The 26,725-nt window shown below is 42.5% G+C and overlaps 1 gene segment (V, D, J or C); it reads left to right on the top strand.

The window, feature by feature from the left end:
* Positions 1 to 24,136: 24,136 nt before the first annotated feature.
* Positions 24,137 to 26,455, top strand: LOC140740377 (immunoglobulin lambda constant 3-like). The segment is given in 3 exon segments: positions 24,137 to 24,238; positions 24,342 to 24,698; positions 25,753 to 26,455. Coding segments are annotated over 2 exon segments (540 nt in total).
* The last annotated feature ends 270 nt before the right edge of the window (positions 26,456 to 26,725 follow it).

Raw genomic sequence — 26,725 nt, 5'->3', positions numbered from 1 at the left:
GATAGGGAAACATCCATCCACAGGGTAACAGCAAGGACAGCCTGAATTACCCACGGTGGCAAGCACAGGAAGGGAGCTCAATCCGGGGTGGATCCAAGTCTCGGGGCGTCCAGCAACCTTGGCTGGCTGCGGAAACAGCCAAATCCATATAAGGCTCAGTGGCAGACAGCCACTCAGCTGGCCACAGAAACGGCCAGATCCATATCCTGATGACTACTCCGACTAGAGACAACAAGGCTCTATGAAGCAGTGGTCCTCCAACCAGGCCTAGAGATCATGAAGCGCTGCTCTAGCCTTCCACCAGCAGGTTGCTCCAAGGGGATACCAACAAGACAAACCAGCACCCACACGCGACCCCAGGGCCACTTATATTCCCAACCCCAAGATGAACATCAGGAGCCTATGATTAAGCCCAACTGAAGCAAGGAACAGCCGGAAGACCTGGAGTCCGGAGTCCAGGGATCGGGCCGTGAACCAGAATGCAGACTGCACGGACCGAACCATGACAGGCACAGCTGTAAATATGCCTGGAGCAGGCCATCCTCAAAAACTGAGTGACCATGCAAGAATGGGACGAGTGAGGGAGACCACAAAGGGAAACATGACAACTCTGGAGAAGTTACTAGCTTCAGTAGCTGAGGTGGGAAAGATTGCATATATATCATCTGTTGCCTGGTTGCTTCAGCAGTTGCAACTTTATAGGAGAGCAGCAAACAGAAAGCCACTGCTGAAAAAAACTCACATGAAATCTCAGCTAGAGTTTGCCAAAAGTCATTTAAAAGACACTGAAGTCAGCTCGAAGAAGGTTTAATGGTCTAATGACACCAGTGTTGAACATTTTGGCCATTGGGATAAACACTACGTTTGGCGTAAGCCAATCACCACCCATCAGCAGCAACACACCATCCCTCCTTGAAGCATGCTCTGGGGATGCTTCACTGCAGCAGGCCTTGGAAGGCTTGTCAAGTTAGAGGGTAAAATTAATGCAGCAAAATACAGGGAAATCCTGGAGATAATCCAAATCCAGTCTGCAAGTGAACTGCGACTTAAGCCAAACCTACGAAGGAATGGCTTAAAAACAAAAAAAGTTAATGCCCTGGAGTGGCCAAGTCAGAGTCCAGACCTCAGTCAAATTGAGAATTTGTGGCTGGTCTTGAGAAGAGCTGTTCACTCATGATCCCCATGCGATCTGACAGAGTTTGAGCAATTTTGCAAAGAAGAAGGGGAAAAACTTCTAGTGTCCAGATGTGCAAAGCTGACAGGGACATCTCCACACAGACTCAAGGCTGTAAGTGCTGCCAAAGATGGTTCTACAAAAATACTGACTTTAAGCAGGTGACTTCTTATAAAATCAATCATTTAAGCAACACACGCAAGGCAACATACAAACAGGGTCCCAAACAGTCTTTCCAAGTGTGGCAAGACTTCCCCTGTGAGTATGTTGGGGGTTGTATACTGTGTTTGATGTTCCTGGTCTGGCACTCTGTATATTGGTGAGACCTGATGTAGATTGGGAGACTGCTTTGTCGAGCACCTAAGTTCCGTCAGCCAGAAGAAGCAGGAACTCCCTCTAGCCAACCATTTTAACTCCACTTCCGATTCCTATTATGATACTTCAATCCATGGCCTCATCTACTGTAACAATGAAGCCACACTCAGGTTGGAGGAACAACTCCTTGTATTTCATCCTGGTAGCTACCAAACTGATGGCAGGAATATCAATTTCTCAAACTACTGGGAATGACTGCCAATCATTCACTTCACCAATCCCCATTCCCTTTTCCCTCTATTACCTAATTTTCTGCCTGGCCATCACTTCCCTCTGTTGCTCCTCCCTGCCTTTTCCTTCTTCCATGACCTAATCTCCTCTCCTATCAGACTCCACCTTCTCCGTCCCTGTATCTCTTTCACCAGCAACTTCATCCCTTCTCCTCATGGTTTCATCTATCACTTTATTTTTCTCTTTCCACTTCACCCCCCCCCCTCACATTCCACCTCCTAAATCTGCTCCTCATCTTTTCTTATCCAGTCCTGCTGAAGGTCTCAGCCCGAAATATCACTGTAATTTTTTTCCAGTAATACTGCCTGGCCTGCTTAGTTCCTCCTGCATTTTGTGTGTGTTGCTTTGATTTCCAGCATCTTCAGATGTTCTCCTGTTACAGTCAATTACTTTTTTTTATATTTGCAATTAAGTTAGATCACTTTGTAGAGATCTGTTTTCACTTTGACATGAAAAAGTCTTTTTTTTCTGTTGATCAGTGTTAAAAAAGCCAAATTCAGTTCACTGAGATTCAATGTTGAAAAACAATAAAACGCGAAAACTTCCAGTGTGGTTGAATACCTTTTATAGGCACTGTAACCGAGGGTTAGGTGAATGCACTAACAATGAATAATATGAAAATGAATCATCTTCTCGTGACTTCCAATAGTCAACCTCAGAGAGACGGCAAGATAATAGATATGTCTAGCTTCCAACGATATATTACCCAGGGCCGTAGCAGAGGTGGGTTGGTTGGGGTATACCTTAGAAATCTGGATTTTCTCTGCTAGTCTGGTGTCCAATAAAATTACCGCGGAACCAGAGGCTGCCAAGGCTTTCACAGAATGCTCATGTCTCCCCCAAGATAACAGGGATGGGAAGACCACTCCGGGACTTGACGAAATGAGAGAGAAGCTTGAGTATGTTTCAGTTTTGCTTTCACTGGATGGGAGGTGACTCAAGGCAGGCTTTACCACAGTATCAGCAACACCGCTGCCTCATGCATCCTTCTCGCTCTGCTGGGAGACCCAGGTTCTTCCAGGTTGCATGGGATCTTCCAGAAATGTTTGCAGGGATCTGCATTGGTTATCAGATTGAGGAACCGGTCTGGTCATCGGGCAGTTCTAAGAACTGGCCTTCAAGGTGAAATCAGCACATCTCTCCGGCCTTCTTTCAGAAATATGATTCTAGATTCTTATGTTGATGTCCATAAATTCCTCACCTAAACCCTGGTTGCAAGAATGTCTTTTAGCTGGTGATGTCTTCCCGGGCTAACGAGAGCAACCAAAACCTACTCTATGTCACTAGGATATGTAATCACTGGAATAGTAGGCCATGGATCGTATTCGCAGATGCAGCTCGAGGAGTTTAGGTCCCTGGCAGGATGAAACTATACCCTCCTCATCATTCTTGGGAAAAACAACTTTATTTCAGAATACACTGGAGCATCCTTCTCTCATAAAACCAGTGCTCATAAAAGGGCTCTGCCCAAGAGGAGGGAAGTTCTATAGGCTATCTTACTCCTGTCCGAGGAGAACATCGTGGTTTTTAATTTAAAGACTTGAGATCATTAACTGCAGAATCCGCAGCAAGACTCAAAGACCCCATTTCAGTGCTCCAGGGCCGGCAGATTAATTGCATTACATGGTAGTTCTGGGAACACATAGCAGGATACATTGGCAATTGTGCGACACAAGAGCCCTTCTGCGATTATGCAAGTATTACATGGAGAAGCTGCTCATGTCATCCAACTGCCTGTCCTTGGTAGGCCAATGCTGGTCCGCAAAGACACACATGCATATACCTGCCTATCTATTTTTAGTTTCCCTCTACTTAGTTTATTTATTTTTACTTGTTTAGACTGACAGTGCAGAATTGGCTCTCACAGCCCTTTGCATAAAGGTGTCCAGCAAACTGATTTAAACCTAACCTGGTTTAACCATTTGAACAAAAACATCTGCAGCCCCAGCAGGAAATGAGCTGTTATTTTAAGGCGAGGGGCTGACCAGAACTGAGACAAAACGTTACCATCTGCTTTTTATACATCATTACCCAAATATCAGAGTTTCTGTTCTACCACTTTTTATTTTAAGAATCTATCAGGCACTGACTGTTTAAAGGGACATCATCGTTGTTGCTCTCCTTGAATTGTGACAGTCAGAAAGGGAATTGTTTCAGAAATTTTGAAATGTTGCTTGTCTGAGTAACCACTCCACAGTTTCATTCACTAAATTTGGGTGGAAGGAAATGTTAATCTGAGCTTTGGTTTAATTTGGTGGTGCTGAATTCAGTCCAATTCCATTTTCTAAGCCCGTTTCCCTTTCTATTGCAGTCAAAAAGAACAGAGAAATGAAGCAGGTGTAGAATGGGGCTTCATTTCAATGCCACACACATTAAATCCACCCAGAGTTAAACTGACTTCCAATGTGTTTTTTTTCCTTTTATTCATTTATTTGGTCAAATCTTCTGCTGCTTTCCATACAGGGATATGCATGTGTACCTTCATCGACAGCAAACCATTTCACTATAGTCATAGCTACTTTATCTTCAGGCTGCTGCTGTTCTGGCTGATGTGGGGTAAGATTGAATGTATGAGTTTACATCATCAACATCCTCCATCAATCCTTTGGTTTAAAAGCTGAAACTTAAACATCTCTTAAAAATGTAGATAATTCCATTTTAATCTGCTCTACCGTTTCACCCTTCAGAATATGAATGATATGAGATCAAAGTTTTCCTGAGAAGTAGATTGTCAGAGAGAGAGAGAGAGAGGGAGGGTGGGGTAGGGAGCAGAGAGGGAGAGAGAGAAAACAAAAGAAAAGAAAAAATCCTGCTGAGTGTTCAGTGTTCTTTTCTCCAAGGAATTTGAGATAATCCTAATTTTGACAGAAAAAATTTGAAAGGATTCGGGGAAAGTTTCCGTGTAAGTAAATAAGAAATTATTTTGGAGAACTTTTTATACTTCAGGACAACATGTAACTATGAGAATAAGCTATGTCAGATCTACTACTTATTGTCTCTGCCTGTTTTCTTTGGCCTGAGTGTTTAAGATTAACTGGAGCCTGAAGGTATTTATAGAAACATAGAGAAACCACAGCACAATACAGGCTCTTCAGCCCACAAAGTTGTGCCGGACATGTACCTACCTCAAAAATTACTAGGCTTACCTATAGCCCTCTATTTTACTAAGCACCACTTTCCTATCTAAAAGCCACTTCAAAGACTTTATTGTATCTGTCTCCACCACCGTTGCCGGCAGCCCATTCAACACACTCACCACTCTGATTAAAAAACTTACCCCTGATATCTCCTCTGTACTTACTCCCCAGCACCTTAAACCCATGACCTCTTCAGTCAACCACTTCAGACCGAGGAAAAGTCCTCTGACTATCCACACGATCAATGCCTCTCATCATTTTGTACACCTCTATCAGGTCACCTCTCATCCTCCTTCGCTCCAAGGAGAAAAGGCCGAGTTCACTCAACATATTCTCATAAAGCATGCTCCCCTATCCAGGCAGCATCCTTGTAAATCTCCTCTACATCCTTTCTATGGCATCCACATCCTTCCTGTAGTGAGGTGACCAGAACTGAGCACAGTACTCCAAGTGATGTATGAACAGGGTCCTATATAGCTGCAACGTTACAACTTGTATCCTAAATTCAACTCCACAATTGATTAGGACCAATATACCATATGCCTTCTTAGTCACATAGTCAACCTGTGTAGCTGCTTTGAGTGTCCTATGGACTCGGACCCCAAGATCCCTCTGATCCTACACACTGCAGAGTGTCATACCATTAATACTATATTCTGCCATCATATTTGACCTACCAAAATGAATCACTTCACACTTATCTCTGTTGAACTCCAACTGCCACATCTAAGCCCAGTTTTGCATCCTATCCATGTCCTGTTGCAATTTCTTTTTTTATATATAATTTTTTTTATTGAATTTTCAAATAGTTACAGAAGGGAAAAAAAATTATCAACCCTTCCCCCTAACATATCCCTGTAGAAAGAGAAAAAAAAGAGAAAAAAAAAGAAAGAAAGGAAGAATGCCTGGATATCAGAAGATCCCCACATGCTCCACAGAGTTCATAATAGCTTTAATATATATATTTATTTATTTCCCCAAATAACCAATAATTTTATCTTCGGAACACCTATACATTTAATCCTATCTTTTGTAAATAAGGGCACCAAATTTTCAGAAATATTTTGTATTTATCTCTTAAATTATAAGTAATTTTCTCAAATGGAATGCAGCTAAAAGCAAGATCTATTTTCATTTTCTTAATGTATGTTAAAATTATTTTTCTTTTCACCGATCCATTAAGCCCATTAACATTAAAACTATAAAAATTCAGTAAATTAGTCATTACTTTTAACAGGGTTACTCCAGTCTATAGTAGTACCTAACTTTTCAACTTTCGTAGTACCTTGGGTAATCTTTTTAAAATTCTTCGTGTTGCTATGTGTCTCCCCCCGCCCCCCCCCCCCCCCCGATTGTCCAGGCAAAGAAAGAAAGATTAAAGAAAAATAGATTATAAAGAAAAAAAAATAACAAAATACTCCCCTACTAATGTTGTGAATAAAGTAAAAACACAACATTACCCCCCTCCGTTGTGCGGGTCATGGCAATCGCCATGATTACACATGTGAATCTCGTAGCAATCGATTCGAAGTTCCCCCAACTCCCCCGTAACGTAAAAAAGTATATATAAGAGAAGAAAAAATAATATCACTACTCTCGATTAATATTTCTCAAATTTTTACCTTTCTCCCCCTGTATCATATAATTAAGAATATATTTAAATATTCTTCTGTCCTTAAACATCCATCAACTCCATTCACTGTCCCTGTCTTCTTCTTTAATCCATTTCACTTTTAAATCTTTGGCTGTGGTTAGCGAATATTTTAGAGTTCTTGTGCAAATTCTTCCGCATCCCGATAATCAGTAAAAGATCTTTTTCCGTCATCCAAAAAAATTATCAGGGTTGCCAGGTGGCATAATATAAATTTATAACCCTTTTCCCATAAAACTTTCTTCGCTGAGTTAAATTCCTTCTTTCTCTTCAAAAGGTCATAACTTATATCAGGATAGAAAAGAACTGTTTTCCCTTCTATCATCAATGGCCCGTTTCTCTTTCTGGCACGTTGAGCAGCCGGCTTCAGGATCTTTTCTTTATCTTGATATCTTAAGTATTTTATCAAGATTGATCGTGGGTTTTGATCAGCTTGAGGTCTTGATCTTAAGGCTCTGTGAGCCCTTTCAATTTCAATTAACTGGATTCCTTCTTCCATTTCCAAGATTTCCAGAATCCATTTTTGAAAAAAATTATTGGATCCTCTCCCTCTATACCTTCTTTAAGTCCAACAATCTTAATATTATTTCATCTGTTAAAATCTTCAAGCACATCCACTTTTTCCAACAACCATTTTCTTTCCGATGTCCAGGCAGACATATTATCTTCCATTTTATTCACTCTATCAATGGTGTCTCCCGTTATTTCTTCCAAGTTTTTAATTTTCTTGTCCATTTTGTCCTGTCTTTTCATCATTTTATCAAACATAATCTTCATATTTTTAATATTTTTATTACTTTTAATGCTTTTAATTCATGCATTATTTGCACCAAAGATTTTTTTATGTCTCCGATATCACCTCCAACCTCTTCCTGTTGCTCTTCTTTGTCTCTTCATCTTCGTCTGATTTATCCAGAGAATCTGATTCCACCTCATATTCACTTTCACTTTTAGTTCCGATCACAGCTGGGATTTGTAGTTTGGGTTGCTCGTGTTTGTGCATGCCCCTTCCTTCACGCATGCGCAATTCCTGTTGCTCTTTTCTTTTGGAAACGGTTGATGTTGCCGCAGTTTCCTATTCTGTATCACCGGAGGTAAAATGCACTTGAGCCAGAGGCTCTTTCATGGCTGCCAGCCTTGATTCTTTTCCAACCTGTGTTGTCTTCAAAGTAGTAGTTTTATTCTGCTTCTGTTTAGGAGACATATCTATAGACAATCCTGAGTAGTTTATAAGTAATTTTTTAAAAGTATTTACTAACTTTTCTTCACAAACATTATTTTACTGGTTTTTTACGGGAGAGCTGGATTTCCACGTCTCGATCCTATGTCATCACGTGATGTCCCCCTCCGTTGCAATTTCTGACAGCCCTCCACACTATCCACAACACCTCCAACCTTTGTGTCATCAACAAACTTACTAACCCATCCCTCCACTTCCTCATCCCGGTCATTTATAAAAATCATGAAGAGTAAAGGTCCCAGAACAGATTCCTGAGACACTCCACTGGTGACCAACCTCCATGCAGACTGGTGACCCATCTACAACCACTCTTTGCCTTTGTGGGCAAGCCGGTTCTGGATCCACAAAGCAATGTTCCCTTGGATACCACGCCTGCTTATTTTCTCATTAAGCCTTGTATGTGGTACCTTATCAAATATGATTTATTGTTTTTCATCATCGGTGTGCTGGCAAGGGAAAGGATCCCATGGTGTCTTCAGCATTGAATCCAGACACTGGGAATTCTCATCACATGAGGTGAAACATTGACAGGGAGACCTCCTCCTGATTAAAATCCCCTGGCCTCCCTGCATTGATGAATTAATGTTTTCCATGATTGGCAAATAGTGAGAGAAGCACGGACACAGAATTTTGTCTAGGACTTCAATGACCATCACAAAGGGTGGCTTGCTTGCACCACCAGATATTGGGTTGGCCAAGTCCTGAAAGACAGAACTTTCAATCTGAGCCTTCCAAAGACAATGAGTGATCAACAGCAGAGAGAAACATATTTAACCTCAAACTCACTAGTCCACTAGTGGCAGATGCTCCTGTCAATGATCGTACCTGTAGAAGTGATCACCCGTAAAGTAGATGGCAGTGAACAGAAGCCATATTTTACAAATCTCTTCACTTTTATATTCCTTTGATTTTATTTGAAAAGAAACCAGCCTTTGGCAATGTAATGAGGGTGAGTCACTGTCACACAGTTAAACCATCAGGCCTCATTAATGTTTCCTTCCCAACGATTTCAGTGAATAAATCTGTGGGGTGAATTTGCTTTGACAACCAACATGGCACAATTTCAGAAGCAATTCTTCTTCTCCCTGCCATAACTCAAGGAGTGCACCAGAGATAATGTCCCTTTAAAGGTCAAGAGCTTGACAAATTCTTAAAATAATATGAGGTCAAACAGAAAATGTATTATTTCAATAATATGACAGAAAATGCAAATGTAAATGTTCTGGGCTGTCCCTCTCCATAAAATAACAGCTTGTATCCTGCTGGGGCCACAGATGTTTGCTATTTTCATACTCAGACAGCAGATGATATGACCTGCACCAAAGCTCCTTTTTGAAATGGCGAGGCATGTTTTATTTATAAAATTGATTATTAAAATGGTTTGTTTCTCCCACATTGACACAGCTCAATAATATCCAATTTCCCGTGGAATTCTTTCTCAGTGTGTTACATTATAGACCTCTTCCATTCAAAATGTTGTCCAATTTGATTAAACTGATTTGTGATAGTCATAGCTTTCATAGTCCTCTTTTTATTCCAATGATCCTAAAGTTTAGGTAAAATTTTATCAATGATTGAAATGTAGGGTCTTAATATTCCACAGTTCATTGATAACAAATTGGAATATTAGAGACAAATAATATTAATGTATTGACACTATCAAAAATATGGAATGATAATTTATGATTGAAACACTGTTTGTCTGATCAATACCTGAAGTGTTTAATTATATTCTCTGTATGAGGGAAAAGTTTTATAATCAGTCACGTATTTAATTTCATATGTCATGAAATTTGTAGTTTTACATCAACACTACATTGGAATTCATAATATAATGAATTATAAATTTCAGTAAGGGATTTTTATTTTTCTCACCCGTTATGGGTGGTGTGTATGTGTGTATAAGATTTCAGATGTTATTGCTGGAATTTTTTGGAGCCACTGTCTCAATCCAGGTGTGACACCTCCAAGTGCTCCTATCACCACTGGGAATGATCTAGCTTTACCAGTCTACATCCTTTCCATCTACTCTTTTAAGCCCTCGTATTCCTTCAGCTCCTCATATTCTTTCTTCCCATGATTATGCCATCAGTGATTGCAACAACTATTACTATTGCTTTCTTCTGTTCCTTCTCCAGTATTACTATGTCTGATTGGTTGACCAGTAGCTGCTTATCTGTTTCTATTTACAAGTCCTACAGGATCTTACCTCTCTCATTCTCCGCTACTTCTCATGTTTATCCCATTTGGATTTAGGGGCGTCCAAAACATACTCAGCAAAGATGTCCCTGTACATAATTACTGCAAATTGTGCCATTTAGTGTTTGCTGACTATACCTGTATTTGCATCCTGCTACTATGTGCTGGATGGTTTCAGCAAATTCCTTGCACAGTCTGCATCTTGGGTCTTTTCTGGTGCAATAGACTCCTGCTTCTAATGCTCTTGTGCTCATCATCTGTTCTTGTGCAGCTATGAGCAGTGGCTCTATGCTGTCCCTCAGCCCTGCCATTTCCACTCATTGTTAGGACTTTATTATGACAGCCACATCCAAAACTGGCCCTAAGCCAATATATATAAAAGATTAAAGTAAATAACTATTAAAGTAAAATAACAAAAAGAGTGGTGGTGTTCATGGATTCATTGTCCATTCAGGAATCTGATGGCGGAGGGGAAGAAGCTATCACTGAAACATTCAGTGTGTGTTTTCTGCCTCTTGTACTTCCTCCTTGATTGTAACAATGGAGAGAGGGCATCTCCTGAGTGATGGATCCTTAATGAAGGATGTTGCCTGTTTGACTCACCTTCTTTTGAAGTATACTGCTCAACCTTTCCAAAGCTGATCCCTCAGTGAGGACTGGCATGTGTTCTGTCAACTTCCTCTTACTGAAGTTCATAATCACTTACTTGGTTTGACTAACATTGAGTGCAAGTTTGTTGTTGCAACATGCCTGAAGCAGGTGATCTATCTCATTCCTGTACGCTTCCACATTGCCATCTTTTGTTGTGTCACCTTCAATGTTTTGGACTGTTTATCTTAAATAAATATTAATAATGGCCTGTCTTACAAGATTTAGAAGTTCTTATTTTACAAAAGAGAGAGTCACAGGGGAAGGGTATTGGATCTGCCAGTGATAATAAACCTGATTCTGATTCTGAAAGTGACTCTGGTCTGTTGATTAGAGTCCAGATTGTTGCTTTCATTGTATTTTTCTAGTTTTAGCTTTCCTTAACTTGCTTTTATGTTTGTATAATCACAAGGACTCTGCAGAGAGTCAAGCTCCAAAAGGCAGTTGGGCCAGACAACATCCCAGGCGAAGTACTCAGGAAGGGTACACACCACTTCACTGACCTCTTCACAGACATCTTCAACACTCCATTGTCCCCACATGCTTCACATTAGCTAACTGGTAATGGCACATGTCAGAAGCTCCATTCCTGCTAGATGGACACTGACAAATATGCTTACCGACAGAACTACTCTACGACAGATGGTAGCATCTGTCATGCACATGGCTCCGGTACACTTAGAAAACAAGGACCTGTGTATCAGAATGATCTTTCTAGATTTCAGTTTAGCATTCAACACCATTATCGCACAGATATTGGATAAGAAACTCCTACTCTTCAGTCTAAATGCACCACTGTGCAACTGGATATATTTCCCAATAAAGAGACCTCAGATTGTCAGGAGGCACAACTGCTTGTCGGTCTCCATAAACCTCAACATGTGTGCTGAGCCCATTGCTGTACACCCTGCTCACACATGGAGGCCTGCTATCAGGCAAATGACCCCTTCCTCAATTTCAACCAAACAAAAAATATTATTATTGTATCAACACACACAAAATGCTGGTGGAACACAGCAGGCCAGGCAGCATCTATAGGGAGAAGCGCTGTCGACGTTGCCCAAAATGTCGACAGTGCTTCTCCCTATAAGTGCTGCCTGGCCTGCTGTGTTCCACCAGCATTTTGTGTGTGTTGTTTGAATTTCCAGCATCTGCAGATTTCCTCATGTTTGCTGAATATTATTATTGACATCACAAGAACTCACATCACATCAGCAGCAGAGGACTGGAAACTGCGAACAGTTTCAAACTCCCGGGAGAGCACATCCTGTACAGCCTCTCATGTTCCCAGAACACAACCTACACTATCAGGAAAGCTCACCAACATCTCAAGTTTCTGAGCAAGATACTCTGCACATCTTTACTCATGCCCTTCTACGGATGTGCAGTAGAGACCATCTTAACAAACTTTACAATGGGTATGCCCAGTGCATCACCAGCACCAGCCTTCCTGCCATCAAGGACATATATGCAGAAGGATGCTGGTAAAGAGCCAGTAATATCATGAAGGATCCCACCAACCCTGATCATTGACTGCGCTGCTGCCATCTGGGAGGTGGCTGCATAGCATCCATGCCAGGATGGCCAGGCTGAGAAACAGTTAATTTCTGCAAGCAATAACGATGATCAACACTTCCACCCATGAACACTCACTTCTACATCCCCATTACTCTATCATTACATATCAGAGTCACCTTCTGTACAGACACTCCTGTACTTAGCGTCAGTTTATGGATTATGGACATTCAATCAATCTATATATATATATATATATATATACACATGAGCTATCTCGTGTATTCATATTTATTGGTTTTTTTAGTATTGTTTTCTCAATTTTGTTGGCTGTTTATTGTGCCACCTCAGATTTGAAGTCACAATGATTTCATATTCCGCTACACATTCATAGTGCCTAGAAATGACAATCTTGAATCTTGAATCCTGAATCTATTTATCTGTGGATGTTTAGCAATTGGTAGTGTATCTGTTTCTATTGAATATTGTCCAAAGTGAAGTGTGAATTGTTCACTGCTCTGAGATTTCTTATGAGGGACCAGTCTGACTGCTCTTCCAATATGAATGTGAAGCATTTGTTCACATCCCTTTGCCATTTTTCTGCTTTGTTTGCTGGTCTCATCTGACCACTACTATGATAAAAATCTAATAAAACAGTTGTAACCATAAATTTGGCAACTCCTTTTAACAAACCATTAATCTTCTGGACAATATCATCTACAGATTTATATCCAGAGTTACAAAGGGAGATGTGCTATAATGGAGATGGATGCTGTCATTTCAGCTCAGTGACAAGACATTAAAGAAACAAGTGATGAAACTGGGATCTATCAGGCAATGATCTACCTTATTAACTACACAAAAGCAAGGAGGTTTTACTTGGGAGATACCAGCACTAAATTCACTATCTCCGACTCAGAGGTCATCAGAAGAAGCTAAATAATAGTGAAGCAGAATGGTTACTGGAAATAGTGAGGGCATTTGCCCTGTTCACTTCAGACCAGCACATTATAAATGACATGACATTTCCCTGCCATCTACCCATAATCCTGCAGTTTCAGATATGTATCTGTCTCCTTCCTAATCATCGGAATTGATTTCCCTGCACGATTATATTGGTTGTGATACTTAGACAGAGACAGAGACAGATGTTCACAACATTTTTCAGCTCAATCCATGCATGTTTTAGTTACATTTTCTGAAAAGCTAAACAGTGAGAATACTACCTAACAGAGCACATTAGTCAAAATTTTCTAGGGTCCAAGAATACATATTTTTTATCTATTAACTACATAGTTCCAAGTTAGGATAGTTTGTGACTTGGATGTAAACTTGCAGGTGGAATTTCCTGCTAGTTTTGCCTTATGTACTTGGTAGTAGAGCTCCAAGATTTGGGATGTGTTGTCAGAGTAACCTTGGGAAGTAATAGCAGGACATTTTGTCAATGAACAACGCTACATCCATTGTGCACCTGTAGTGGATGCACTGAGTGTTAATGTTTGTTTGGTTAAGCCTAGCACCCTCCTAGATCATAGGCTACAGACACAGCCCACTGTCCTGGGCCAGTCTTTAAAGTTGTACCCCGGTGTTGCCCATCTTTGAAAACCCCTTCTCACCCAGGGATGAGGTCTCTGAAGCTGCAGTTGGATTTTCTGTTACTCTAGGTTTTTTACAGGGTGTGTTGCTAACCCCATGACAAACACTCACCCTTTCATTTTGTGGCTTCAGACCATCTATGGTGGAGTTAGAATGTTTGGTGGTGGAAATTGGCCCGCCTTGTCCTAGATGGTGTTGAGCTTCTGAAATGATTTTGGACCTGTACTCATCTCCCAAAGTGGAGAGTATTCCATTTTGTTCTTGTCTTCAATGTTATAGAGTAAATGGTGGAAAAGTATTGTGATGTAATGGCACTGAATGCCATGGGTAGGTAGCTTGACATATTCTTCTTGGACATGACCCTAGTCTGGCATATCAGTCATCTGAACATTACTTGCCCCTTATAAGCCAATTATTTTATGTTGTGCAGGACATGCTACATGTAGTTATGAACTGGTGGATGAGCTGAAGAGTTGCAATCATCACTCCACATTACTGCTTCTGTTCCTACAATGGAAGGAAGGTCATTGGTGAAGCTTTTAAACGTTGCTGTGTTGAATATAATCCATGAAAATCTCCTGCAGAGACATCCTGGGAATGGGAACACTGAGATACAACAACAACATCATTATTCTTAGTGTGAGTTATGATTCCATCCATTAGTGTACTTTCATCATGATACCCATTAACTTTGGTGTTAATGGAACTCATTGATGTTACAATTGGTCAATTTCTGCCTTGATAATGAGAGCAGTCAATCTCGTTTTACCTCTAGAATTCAGCTCTATGGTCAATGTTTGAAATAAGGCTAATGTGAGTCATAGATTTACACAGAACAGAAATCGGATCTTCAGCTCATTGTGTCCATGCCAAACAATTTAATTTTCTGCCTCTACCACTTCCATGTAAATCATGTCCCAGTCTCTAAGTGGAAAGTTCACCTCAGGTTTCCTATAAATCTCCTGCCTCACTAGTTTAAGGCTCTCGATCCACTGGAAAAATATCCTCAAATCTACACTCTCTCCCCCTCATAATTTTGTATCCCTCTATCAACTCTTATATTTGACCTCTCCAAGTTCACAGGAAACAAACTCATTTGATGCAATCTCTCGTTATACCTGAAAATTCAATCAATTATTTGTACATGTTTTCCTACAAATACAACCATGCTGACTATGCACCAGTCAGAATAATCTTAGCAAGATTAAACAGAAAGCACCAGCAATTAATGATTCTTGTTGAGACAACAATTAACAAACTCAGGTGCTCTCAAAAGCTCAGAGCCCAATGCTCTCTGGATCCCTGCACAGGCCCCAAAGAGCTCAAAACAAATATGCTCCCTGAAGCAAACCCAGTCCACACTGGGGCAATTAAAAACACTATATAATTCCCTTGTTAATATACACATTCTTTAATATGAATTCCCTTTATTTATTGGCACTTCTATCTCCTTCTGACCTGTCTGAATATCTAAAGCCAAATGTTTCTGTGAAAATCAATGTGTGGTTCATTTATGAAATTATTGCTGTGTAAGTGACTTTTAATACCAGTGTCCATGAAACATTCTACCTTTGCTGATGAGTGAGAATCAACTAAAAATACATTAATTAGCTGGACTGGATTTGTGCTGCTTTTGCTGAATAGAACAATTTTGTGTATTTTTCCCCTTTGACAAGTAGAGAAAAGTCTTGTCTCTGTTCAGGAAGCTAAGACGCCAAACCCCAAGTAATTTCACTCACTACCCAGATCCAATGTGGCAGATACATAACTCCATACAAAGTCAGTTTGTACTGGTGGGAATCCAAGTCAGATCCAGTGATGGACAATGAGGTTCCCAACCAGAGTACATTCTGTATCCTTGTTACATTCAATATATCGTTATGAAAGGAGAATTTGTTGGGAAGACCAATATTCACTAAAGTAAAGAGAAATGAGAGGTTCTCACAGTAATTTTTTAAATTCTCAGTAGGACTGGACAGAACCATTCCGAGTGAGATATCATCAATGACCGAAGAGGCAGAAACAAGAGGTGGAACCCAAGTCATTAAAAATATCCAAGAAGAAGGCGGATACATTTCTAAGTGCTGATTCAATGAAGGAATCTGGGGATGTTGGGAAGAAGTTATGAAGTAGCTGATCAGCAATGAACATGTCAAATGAGACAGTAAGTCCAAGGGGCCGAATGGCCTATTACACTTCCTAGTTTCACTGCATCCATGTCTCTCTCTGCCACCTGTTCCACCACTTCACCAGCCTGCCACTGCCTCCTTAATTTCTATTTCTGTTACCCTCAGACTTCACTGTGCCTCTCAGTTTTGTACCACCAACAGATGCGAAGGTCGAGTCCACTGAACCCAAGTGCAACTCATTAATAGAAATAGACAAAAGAGTAGTCCTCATAATCATCACTGAGGTACTCACTCACACCTATCTCCAGTCTGATAAATAACCTATTACTGCTACTCTCTATTTTATTGCTGTATCCATTTTAGATGCAGATACACATCACCAGATCTTGTTGTTATTATACCTGCCTCTGAAAGTTCTTTCCATATACACTCTGCACTCTACATATACACACTCAGGTCCCTTTTAATTTTTTTCACTTTCACTTTCAACCTAGGCCCTCTAGTGTTTACTTCGCCATCACTTGGAAAAGGACCTCTGGATTTCCCCTATCTATATTCAAACTTCATTTTTTATAACTTTGTAAGTCCACACATCATTCTCCTACACTTTAAGGAAAAGGTCCTCACCCACCCAACCTCCTCCTATAGCCCTCAGATTTTACCAACATTTTCAGAGATTCTCTGCTTTCTTTGCAGCTTAATGATGTTGTTCCAATAATAGGGCGATGAACACTGTACACAATATTCCCGGTACAGCCTCACCCATGACATTTTAATGGTAATATAGTGTCCTGAATCCTATCTTTGGTAGCCTAACTAATTTGACCAGTGTGCCAAATGACTTCTTTTCAATCATTTATAGCTGTGACGACATTCAGAACACGATGTAATTTTGCCCCTAGATATTTCTATTCCACAACACTCAACAGAGGTGGTCCATTTTCTGTGAATGTCCTATCCTAGTATTATTTCTCAAAACATAATACCTTGGTGGCAAGGTGGAAATACCTCTCTAACGAAGGAGACATGTGCCACTTGTTCCCTCTGTTAGCTTGCAAGTCATCTTTGGGCATGATATAACCGCTACCTAACACCCTCACCCCCTGATCATGGTCATGAGAAGCCATGGGAGCAGCTGATGGATGCTAGTATGAGCAGCTGGTACATGTCACAACTCCAGGATATGCTACCACTGACTCCAGGCAGACAATCTCTGAAAAGTTTTGCTCACAGCTGGGGTCACTCAGCTTGGAAGAACACTGTCTAAAAGAAGGCAATGACAGACCACTTCTGGAGAAATATTTGCCAAGAACAATCATGATCATGGAAAGACCATGATTGCCCACATCATACATGGCACAAAATGAAGAACACAAAAAACAAAAACATTATAGCTATCTGAATTGAACAAAGTTTGTCATTGCTTCACCCACTGATCCAACTGATCAATGTCCCCCTGTGTGTTTTGACAAACAAATAGTTTCAGTCATCCATGGCCCAGCAAATCTTCACCACCATTACAATTTATTAACCAATATTTCAAGATGTTCACAGGCATAGATTGTCATAGAAACAAATCCAACTGTGGTAACTACAGAGCAGTCACCTGACTCACCACCACAGGGGGAGTAAATGCCAGATTCCTCCTCAATTACATTCATCAGAAACCGTAGAACTACTTCCTGAATCACAGTGTGAAATTCATTCATCCACAGAACAGGGGACATGATGTTCACTGTACAAATACTCCTCTGACTCCATCAATCAGAAGGGTCTATAGAACATACTTCCCAAATTTGGTTCACAGTCAAATTCAATTCTATCTTACATTTGCTCTAAAAATATTTAACAACAAAGTCATTCTTTGTGAAGACCAGTATCAAACTTGCAGACTTTCCTGTTCACTTTTCTCAAACTGTCTTGGTCCTATGTTGCACCACACCTCCAACGACATTTCTGAATGAGTGCAGATAATCCCCAAAACTAACAGGGGACTCTTCAACCAACATGCCTGCACGTTTGGTCCAAAGTTTCCCAAACTCAGTAGCCAGCCTGCTTTGTACATGTAATTCCAGCATTTATACATACACACAGAATTACCTACCCTTTTATACAACAGAATTAACCTTCTACTCAGCTGTCACATAACTCACAATTCTCCAGGGAAGCCAGTTCACTATCTTTTCAGATACATCTGAGCTCTACCTGAATTACAGAAGGCATCTTAATGCACTATAAACCAGCACCAACAGAATCTCCTCAAAATTCTCTGCAGGGACAATTGAACTAATGTTAGTCTTCCCAGGCCAACACTTGCAGTTCTAAGTCCATGGTTACATGGAGTTTTGTATATTGGACAGGGAAGGTTGTTCATATACCTGAGGCCATACTGTTGAAATATCTCCAGTATTCCAAGCTCTGCCATGGGAAGCGTTTGCCTCGTGAATAGAAAATAAGATTCAAATATGTGTTCAAAGCCTCTTTGAAGAAATGCAACATCCTCACTGAATTCTGGAGACTCTCCAGCCTATGACCAATATAGTTGGAAAGGAGCATTTGGTTTTGAAAAGGATGAACCTCAAGCCCATGGATCATGCAATCCTGTATCAGCAGTGGAGAAAGCAGAAATTCTCACAAACTGCACTCTTCTCACCTGTTGACCTTCTCCTGCCTCAACCCCAAAAGAGTATGTGGTTCTCACAGTAACCTAATTCACTGCTTCAGATCCCACAAATGCTGAATAGATGTAAGTTATCACAATATCATCAGCACATAGTTCATCAGTTTTGTTTCATTAACATCTTAAATTTGCCCATTCCATAAATCTTGTGTGAACCATCTTATATTTTATCATCATGTTGTCCTTTCTATAAAAATGTTTATTCCTGCTCTGGAGATATTTATCTCACCTTATTCCTTTTTAGACCTTTTTATCTTCCATCTACATTACACAACGCTGGTCACAGCTCTGGGCTTTCTGTCCGGCCTGAGCTGTCTGCACCAATACACCTCCCCTCCCACACACACACATGAACAGATCCTAATCACCCATGGGTCTGCAGACACCCTTCTGCATTATCTATTCAGACAAACATTTATCTGCACTTTACTACACCCACAAAGTGAAGCAGGGGAATTAATCACCATTCTTCTTCTACTACCGAATGTTCCTACTACCTCCTTAAATTCTGGCTGTTTGCAATATTCTGCTTTACATTCACTATGTAATATGTGGCATTCATACGGCATGGAACCAGGCCCTTCAGCCCAACGTGTCAGTGCTGGCCATTGAGCGTATATTTAGGGTATCCATTCACTAATCCCATTCCATTCCCTTACCATAACATTCCATTCAACATCCCTTAGATTGTACCAGTCAACAACACATACATGGAGAAATTTACAACAGATAGTTATCTATCAAACTGCATGTCTTTGACACGTGGAAGGAAACTGCAGCATCCAAAGGAATATAGCAGGGATATAGACCTGGTGGAAGCAGATTGGTTTAGTTTATTTTGACACCATGATTGGCTTGTGGGAAGAGTCCTATTACTTTCACATACAGTTTGATATTCTGCTCTACAAACGAAGATGGACAGACAGACAGACAGACATACTTTATTGATCCCGGGGGAAATTGGGTTTTGTTACAGCTGCACCAACCAAGAATAGTATAGAAATATAGCAGTATAAACCATAAATAATTAAATAATAATAAGTTAATCATGCCTAGTGGAAATAAGTCCAGGACCAGCCTATTGGCTCAGGGTGTCTGACACTCCGAGGGAGGAGTTGTAAAGTTTGACGGCCACAAGCAGGAATGACTTCCTATGACGCTCAGTGTTGCATCTCAGTGGAATGAGTCTCTGGCTGAATGTACTCCTGTGCCTAACCAGTACATTATGGAGTGGATGGGAATCATTGTCCAAGATAGCATGCAACTTGGACAGCATCCTCTTTTCAAACACCACCGTCAGAGAGTCCAGTTCCACCCCAACAACAACACTGGCCTTACGAATGAGTCCGTTGGTTCTGTTGGTGTCTTCCACCCTCAGCCTGCTGCCCCAGCACACAACAGTAAACATGATAGCACTGGCCACCACAGACTCGTAGAACATCCTCAACATTGTCTGGCAGATGTTAAAGGACCTCAGTCTTCTCAGGAAATAGAGACGGCTCTGACTCTTCTTGTGGACAGCCTCAGTGTTCCTTGACCAGTCCAGTTTATTGTCAATTCGTATCCCCAGGTATTTGTAATCCTCCACCATGTCCACACTGACCCCTTGGATGGAAACAGGGGTCTCCGGTGCCTTAGCCCTCCTCAGATCCACCACCAGCTCCTTAGTCTTATTCACATTAAGCTGCAGATGATTCTGCTCGCACCATGTGACAAAGTTTCCCACCGTAGCCCTGTACTCAGCCTCATCTCCCTTGCTGATGTATCCAACTATGACAGAGACATCAGAAAACTTCTGAAGATGGCAAGACTCTGTGCAATAGTTGAAGTCTGAGGTGTAGATGGTGAAGGGAAAGGGAGACAGGACAGTCCCTGTGGAGCCCCAGTGCTGCTGACCTCTCTGTCTGACACATAGTGTTGCAAGCGCACATACTGTGGTCTGCCAGTCATGTAATCAATAATCCATGACACCAGGGAAGCATCCACCTGCATCACTGTCAGCTTCTCACCCAGCAGAGCAGGGCGGATGGTGTTGAACACACTGGAGAAGTCAAAAAACATGACCCTCACAGTGTTCGCCGGCTTGTCCAGGTGGACGTAGACACAGTTCAGCAGGTAGACGATAGCATCCTCAACTCCTAGTCGGGGCTGATAGGTGAACTGGAGGGGGTCTAAGTGTGGCCTAACCATAGACCAGAGCTGCTCTAGAACAAGTCTCTCCAGGGTCTTCATGATGTGGGAGGTCAATGCCACCGGTCTGTAGTCATTAGAGCCACTGGGGCACGGTGCCTTCGGTACAGGAACGAGGCAGGATGACTTCCACAGCACAGGAACCCTCTGGAGTCTCATGTTCAGGTTGAAGGCATGGTGAAGCACTCCACATAGCTAGGGGGCACAGCCTTTGAGCACCCTGGGACTGACACCATCCGGGCCTGCAGCCTTGCTTGGGTGGAGACAGTTCAGCTGTCTTCTCACCTGTTCAGCTGTGAAGCCCACCATGGTGGTTTCAGGTGTGGGAGGGGTGTAATCACGAGAGCAGGGTGGGGGGCTGTGTGGATGGGTAGGAGGGGAGAGTGGAATATGTGTTGGTTGGGGGCCAACAACAGATGATTCATGTCGGGGATGGGCAGGGGCCACAGTGTCAAATCTGTGAAGAACAGGGTAAGTTTGTTGGCCCTGTCAACACTGCCTTCAGCCCCTCTGTTGCTAGTTTGCCGGAACCCACTGATGGTCCTCATCCCACTACAGACCTCTCTCATGTTGTTCTGCTGGAGTTTCCACTCAAGCTTCCTCCTATACCTGTCTTTAGCCTCCCTGATCTTGGCTTTCAGGTCCCTCTGTATTGTCCTCAGCTCCTCCCTATTTCCATCTCTAAATGCCCTCTTTTTAGCGTTCAGGACGTCCTTAATGTCCTTTGATATCCATGGCTTGTTATTTGAATAACAAAGGACAGTTCTTGCCGGACATTGCAGTCCACACAGAAGTTGATGTAACCAGTGATGCACTCTGTGAGCCCATCAATGTTCTCTCCATGTTGCTCTCAGAGTGCCTGCCAGTCTGTTGCCTCAAAACAAGCCTGGAGTGCCTCATAAGCCTCCCCTGACCATTTCCTCACTGACCTCGAGGTTGCAGGTTTACTCTTCACCAGAGGCACGTAGCAGGGTTTGAGATGCACCAGGTTGTGATCTGAAATGTTCCTCTTCTTGATCCTCTGCCTGCACAATGAATTCATATGTCTGGCCATGCCTCTGTACCTAGAGAAATAATATCTCCAATCAGTACTCTGAATATCATATGGTTAGAGTGCAAGTTACCTTCAGGGGTCTCCTGACCCATTTACCTGCTCTTCTGTCTGTCTGGTGATATCCCAGTCTCCCCACTGCATGCAATCAATTTAGCTGCAGGATGATCGCCATCATCTGGGTTTCCATTCCCATAGAACTGAGATTCCCCTTCATACTATTTGATGACATATTGCCTGGCTTACTCAACAGACTTATTTATTTTCCTGGGTATTCAAAGTTCCTGGGTACTTATTTATTTTCCTGGGTCTGCATGTATAAATTCACTGGGACATTACCTCCTGTTCTGCATTTCCTACCTGAGCATTCCTTCAGATCCTGGTATTCTGGTCAACCTCAGATATTCCACATTCTTGATTATGTGTATAATTATTGCCCATCCAATGGTACCCAGAGAGGGTTTTTGGTGAAGGCCTTCTATAAGTGGCTGTAAAAAATGAGTTGGGTTGGCAGGCCACTGCAAAGGACACAGTCTGGCACTGGAGATGGACAGAGCCAGTTCAGATGATATAGGCAAGGTATTTTTACCAAAATAAACTATATTCATAATTTAAAATATTTACAAGAGTAAACCATGCAATGCCTTGTTATTCTAAGAAAAGGCATTAAATGCGTTTCGAATTATATAGTCCCATTGGATCGTATTGTTGCTGCAATAATTGAGGAGCCTCCTCGTCAAACCAGCCGCCTCCCTATCCCTGCACTGTGGCCCTTCCCCACTGACCCCTTGTGGTGGCTGCACCAAGCTTTAATGCATCCTCAGCACGTACTCCTGCTGCCTGAAATGTGCCTATTGGCACCATTCCTCCATCAACATCTTGATGACCAGCCCAACTACTTTTGTGCAGACTAAAGGGTGTATTTCACCGAGTTCATAATCTTTCAGCAGCACTTGATAATCTGTCTCACGATGGGACCGTGGGAACAGTCTGTAGATCAGACAGTTTCCCAGCAGGCTGCTGCTCGGAATGAACTGTGAAGCAGACCCTAGCACTTTTCTTCATAACTTCTTCGTAACCCCACAGTCCACAAAGAAGGGAGTGACGGTGTGATCCCAACAAGAGTCCTCTCACAGAGAATGCACAGCTGTAGTGATGTTCCAGGCATACATGAAGGATCTGACTGTGAGAGCTCCTCACTCGGCTTTCCATGCAGGGTCTTGGTGCCTTGTGAGGAGGTCTGGCGATGAGAAGTTCTGCGAGAGGGTCTGACAAGTCTGCTCAGGGAACAACCCACTGTACACATTGAGCCCTTTTACTGTAGTGTCTGTAGGACGGTCTGTTTTGACCAATGACTGGTGGGCCTATAGTCAAAAGTGTTGATCTAGAAGAACTTTTTCCACAAAGGAAAGGTAGTACGGCATTATGCGATAACGGGGCCAGACACATTCTTCACAACACCGGGAACAGAAAGAACCACGAAAAGGGTTGTTGGTAGCCACGTACATAGGTGCCACGCACATTCTGAGGCAACCACATATTAAGATGATATCCAGAGTGAGGACGGCATTTTGTACTTTTAAACTAATTCAAAGGAAGACACGGAAGTCCGAAACATCAGACTAATTTCGTATTTTACTTTAAGCCAGGAGCGCATCTATTACGCGTAGCTTTTTGACCAATGCAGTTCATGTATCTATACATATTTCTCATAATTATTTATTTAAACAAATGAGAATGCTCAGTTAAACTATGTATGTACTGAAATAAATAAAAGATTATACAAAGAATACTGAATATTAACTACACAAAAGATAAGATATTGCCTTGATTCTCCATGGACTGTGCATTGTGAACAGTCTTCCTGGCTCCATCTTCGATTCCCAGAATCTTCCCAGAAGATGGCCCGGGTGTTTTCCAAGCTAGAGGAGCAAGGGATGGGCCACACCTGCTCCAACAGCAGCACCATGAGAGGGTGCCAGGCTGGTTTTGAATAACTGATGTGGGAACAGGAAGTCTGCAACTTCTGCCCTGTTGTAAATGGAGGTGTGAGAGGCATCTCTGCTCCAAGGGATGGAATCAGGGAAATGAAGGGAGATTATGGGAAATATCAGACAATGAACGACCTGTTCATCTGCACGTTGTTTTGAACAGACAGGTTAGTTACTGATAGTGTCATCGCCTCAACCCAGTGGTGTGTGACGGTGAATGGGAGGGCTTCAAATCCTTCCTCTGGTTGGTCAGTGGTATTCACCCTGATTTGCATGGATTTCCTCCGGGAACGAACGGCTCTATAACTGGGTTCCATTGGCAGCGGCGGCCACAGTCCATCACAGATCCACCGGCAGAAGGGAAGCAAAAAACTGACGGCAACCACAATGCGGACACTGTTTTTTCTGGTGTTTGTCACTGTGGCTGGGCTGTAAGTACAAGCAGCAAGTCTGCACCGCCTATGTTTGCTGGGGTGGGTTTTGGGGTCGCATTAAAGAGTCAGTTGTTGAAGTTGAATTCCTGTTTTTTCACAGCTGGAGAATCCCAGACTCTGATTCAACCTCCGACCGTGTCGGTGAGTCCAGGAGCCAAGGCCACGCTGGATTGTAACATCGGAACAAGTGATGGCTATGTTGTTGCCTGGTACAAACAGACACCGGGAAGAGCTCCACAAATGGTGCTCTATCACTATTATTCCTCCAGTAGCCCAAGCTACGGCCCTGGGTTTGGCAGCGACCGTTTCACATCGACAGCCAACAGCGCCGGCACCATTTACCATCTGATCATAAAGAATGTGGACATCAGTGACTCTGCGCTCTATTACTGCGGAAAGTGGGTTTCATCTATCAATAATGTCGTGTTAGGCCCAGGGACAAAACTTTTTGTTGCAGGTAAGTGACTGGAATTATATCCTGAATAACCACGGCATAAATATGGTCACTGGCACTTAATAATTGTAACGTTATTGTTACCTGCGAATTTTACAGTGGGAAATGTTTATTTACAATCAAATCATATTCCGTGTCCAGTATTTCTCGATGGAGTGCAGTTTGGCGAATTGTTTCCGACTTTTAATGAAGCATTTCTCTTTTCGGTTGTCTTTTCGTACAAACTCTCCTCCTGCACCCTTCCATTGAAAGACGCTCTCCCACTGCCCAGTCCTTGCCTCCTCGCCTGCCACGTGTGCCCCTCTGCGCTGCTCCTTTTCAATGATCCAGGCCACTACACCGACAATGACCAGAAATCTCATTCTGCGGAGAATCTAACCTCTCCAACACCACAGTGAGTGGGAGCAAAATCCTTCGACATCATCCCAGATCACAGAGCAACCTACCCTGCCCCTCTCTTTGGAGGTCAGCACCACTGATTTGCTGCCTTCGCCAGTGGGGGCAAAGCAGATTGTAGCTTCTGTTTATTCTCCCGAGCGCAGCGGGTCCATTTCTGATGGTGGGTAGGGCGGAGGGTAGATGAGAAACGTGAAGTACAGCGCTCAGCAACTATTAATGGCCTCTCCTATCTTGTGTCAAGAACTGAGAATGGACTCAACAAAATAAACACGGCCCTACCGCACACTACCATACTGGGCTCAGAGACCTCTAGCGAGATTGCTGAAGGAGCTGATGGCACAGAGAGTGGGCACATGAAACTACTCTGGGGCAAATCGATGTCAGTGTGTATCTCAATTCTGTGAATGACTCAGAGCCTCACGGCCTCACCGATTGGAGTAGATTTCTAGTTGACAAACATGAAGTGTTCATCTCCGGACCCGACACCTCACCCCATCTCTACCTCCCCCTGGTCCCCTGCACCCATCCCCGTCCCTCCGTGAGATAGTTGGCCAAACTCTACGAAGCTGGAATGTTTAACTCGAGCTTCCCTTAAAGTGTGAAGTAAAGCGAGGTCTTCTGTTCATTTGAAACACGTATTTTCTTGTTCATGTTGCAGATCAGCAGCTCCCAGACCCTTCAGTGAAACTGCTTGGGCCGTCAGCCGAGGAGATCTCCGCTAAAGGAGCGGGCACCTTAGTTTGCCTGGTCAGTAAATTGTCGATAGGCTTCCCTGTCGTCAGCTGGACAGTGAACGACAGTCCGACGAGCAGTGAGGTGCAAACCAGCGGGGCGACTCAGAACGCGGACAAAACCTTCAGTCTCAGCAGCTACCTGACGGTGCCCGGCGCAGACTGGAGCAGTGGGAAGAGGTACTCCTGCTCAGTTCAACAAGGATCAGCCTCGACAATATCCGCAACAGTCACACAATCCAGCTGTTAAACAGAGAGCGGCTTCGGCCTTGTTTGTTCCCTGATTAACGGGAGATCACTGCCTTGCATCCTTTTCCTTTACCACACTGACTCGCTCATCCCTGTACTTCCCTTTTGTTCCGCTCTCTGTAGTTTCCATTTTGATGTTGAAATATTTGTATCCTGATTTCAGGCTGATTTTGTTACTTTTCCTACGGAGAGGCTACGCGGTGTTAAAGTTGACAGTTACTTGTCTTCTGGAAATTTCACGCGGTGAATGGTTTTCTCTGGCACCGGGGTTCGAATTAATTCGAATAATTAAAGAGTGATTTTGTGATTCGTCCTCAGTTTCAGACTAACGGAAGGTAACGGTGACTAACAACAAATAAATATGATCAGTGCAGGAATGATTTCCATGTGTGCGTTTTGTCATCTTTCGAGTTTATCATATTCTGACACCCAGTGGGGGGAGCGAAGAGAAAGGAGATGCGTCTCCCTGGTCTGGTTCGTGTCCTGGTTTCCTGAAGTTTCTCTTCAGCAACCTTGTACACCGAATATTAGAACAGAAGGACGACAAGTCCCACTGAGGACAGTGTGGTGCGTTGACTGTAAGGCTGCGATGCCAACAGTTGGTTTTGGGAAGTTTAATGAAGGAAATGAATTTAGCATGCCTGCAAATAT

The sequence above is a fragment of the Hemitrygon akajei genome, chromosome 16 (genome assembly GCF_048418815.1).
Source record: "Hemitrygon akajei chromosome 16, sHemAka1.3, whole genome shotgun sequence".
NCBI lineage: Eukaryota > Metazoa > Chordata > Chondrichthyes > Myliobatiformes > Dasyatidae > Hemitrygon > Hemitrygon akajei.
Note: the sequence above shows the minus strand (reverse complement) of the source record. Positions and strands in the feature narration are given on the sequence as shown.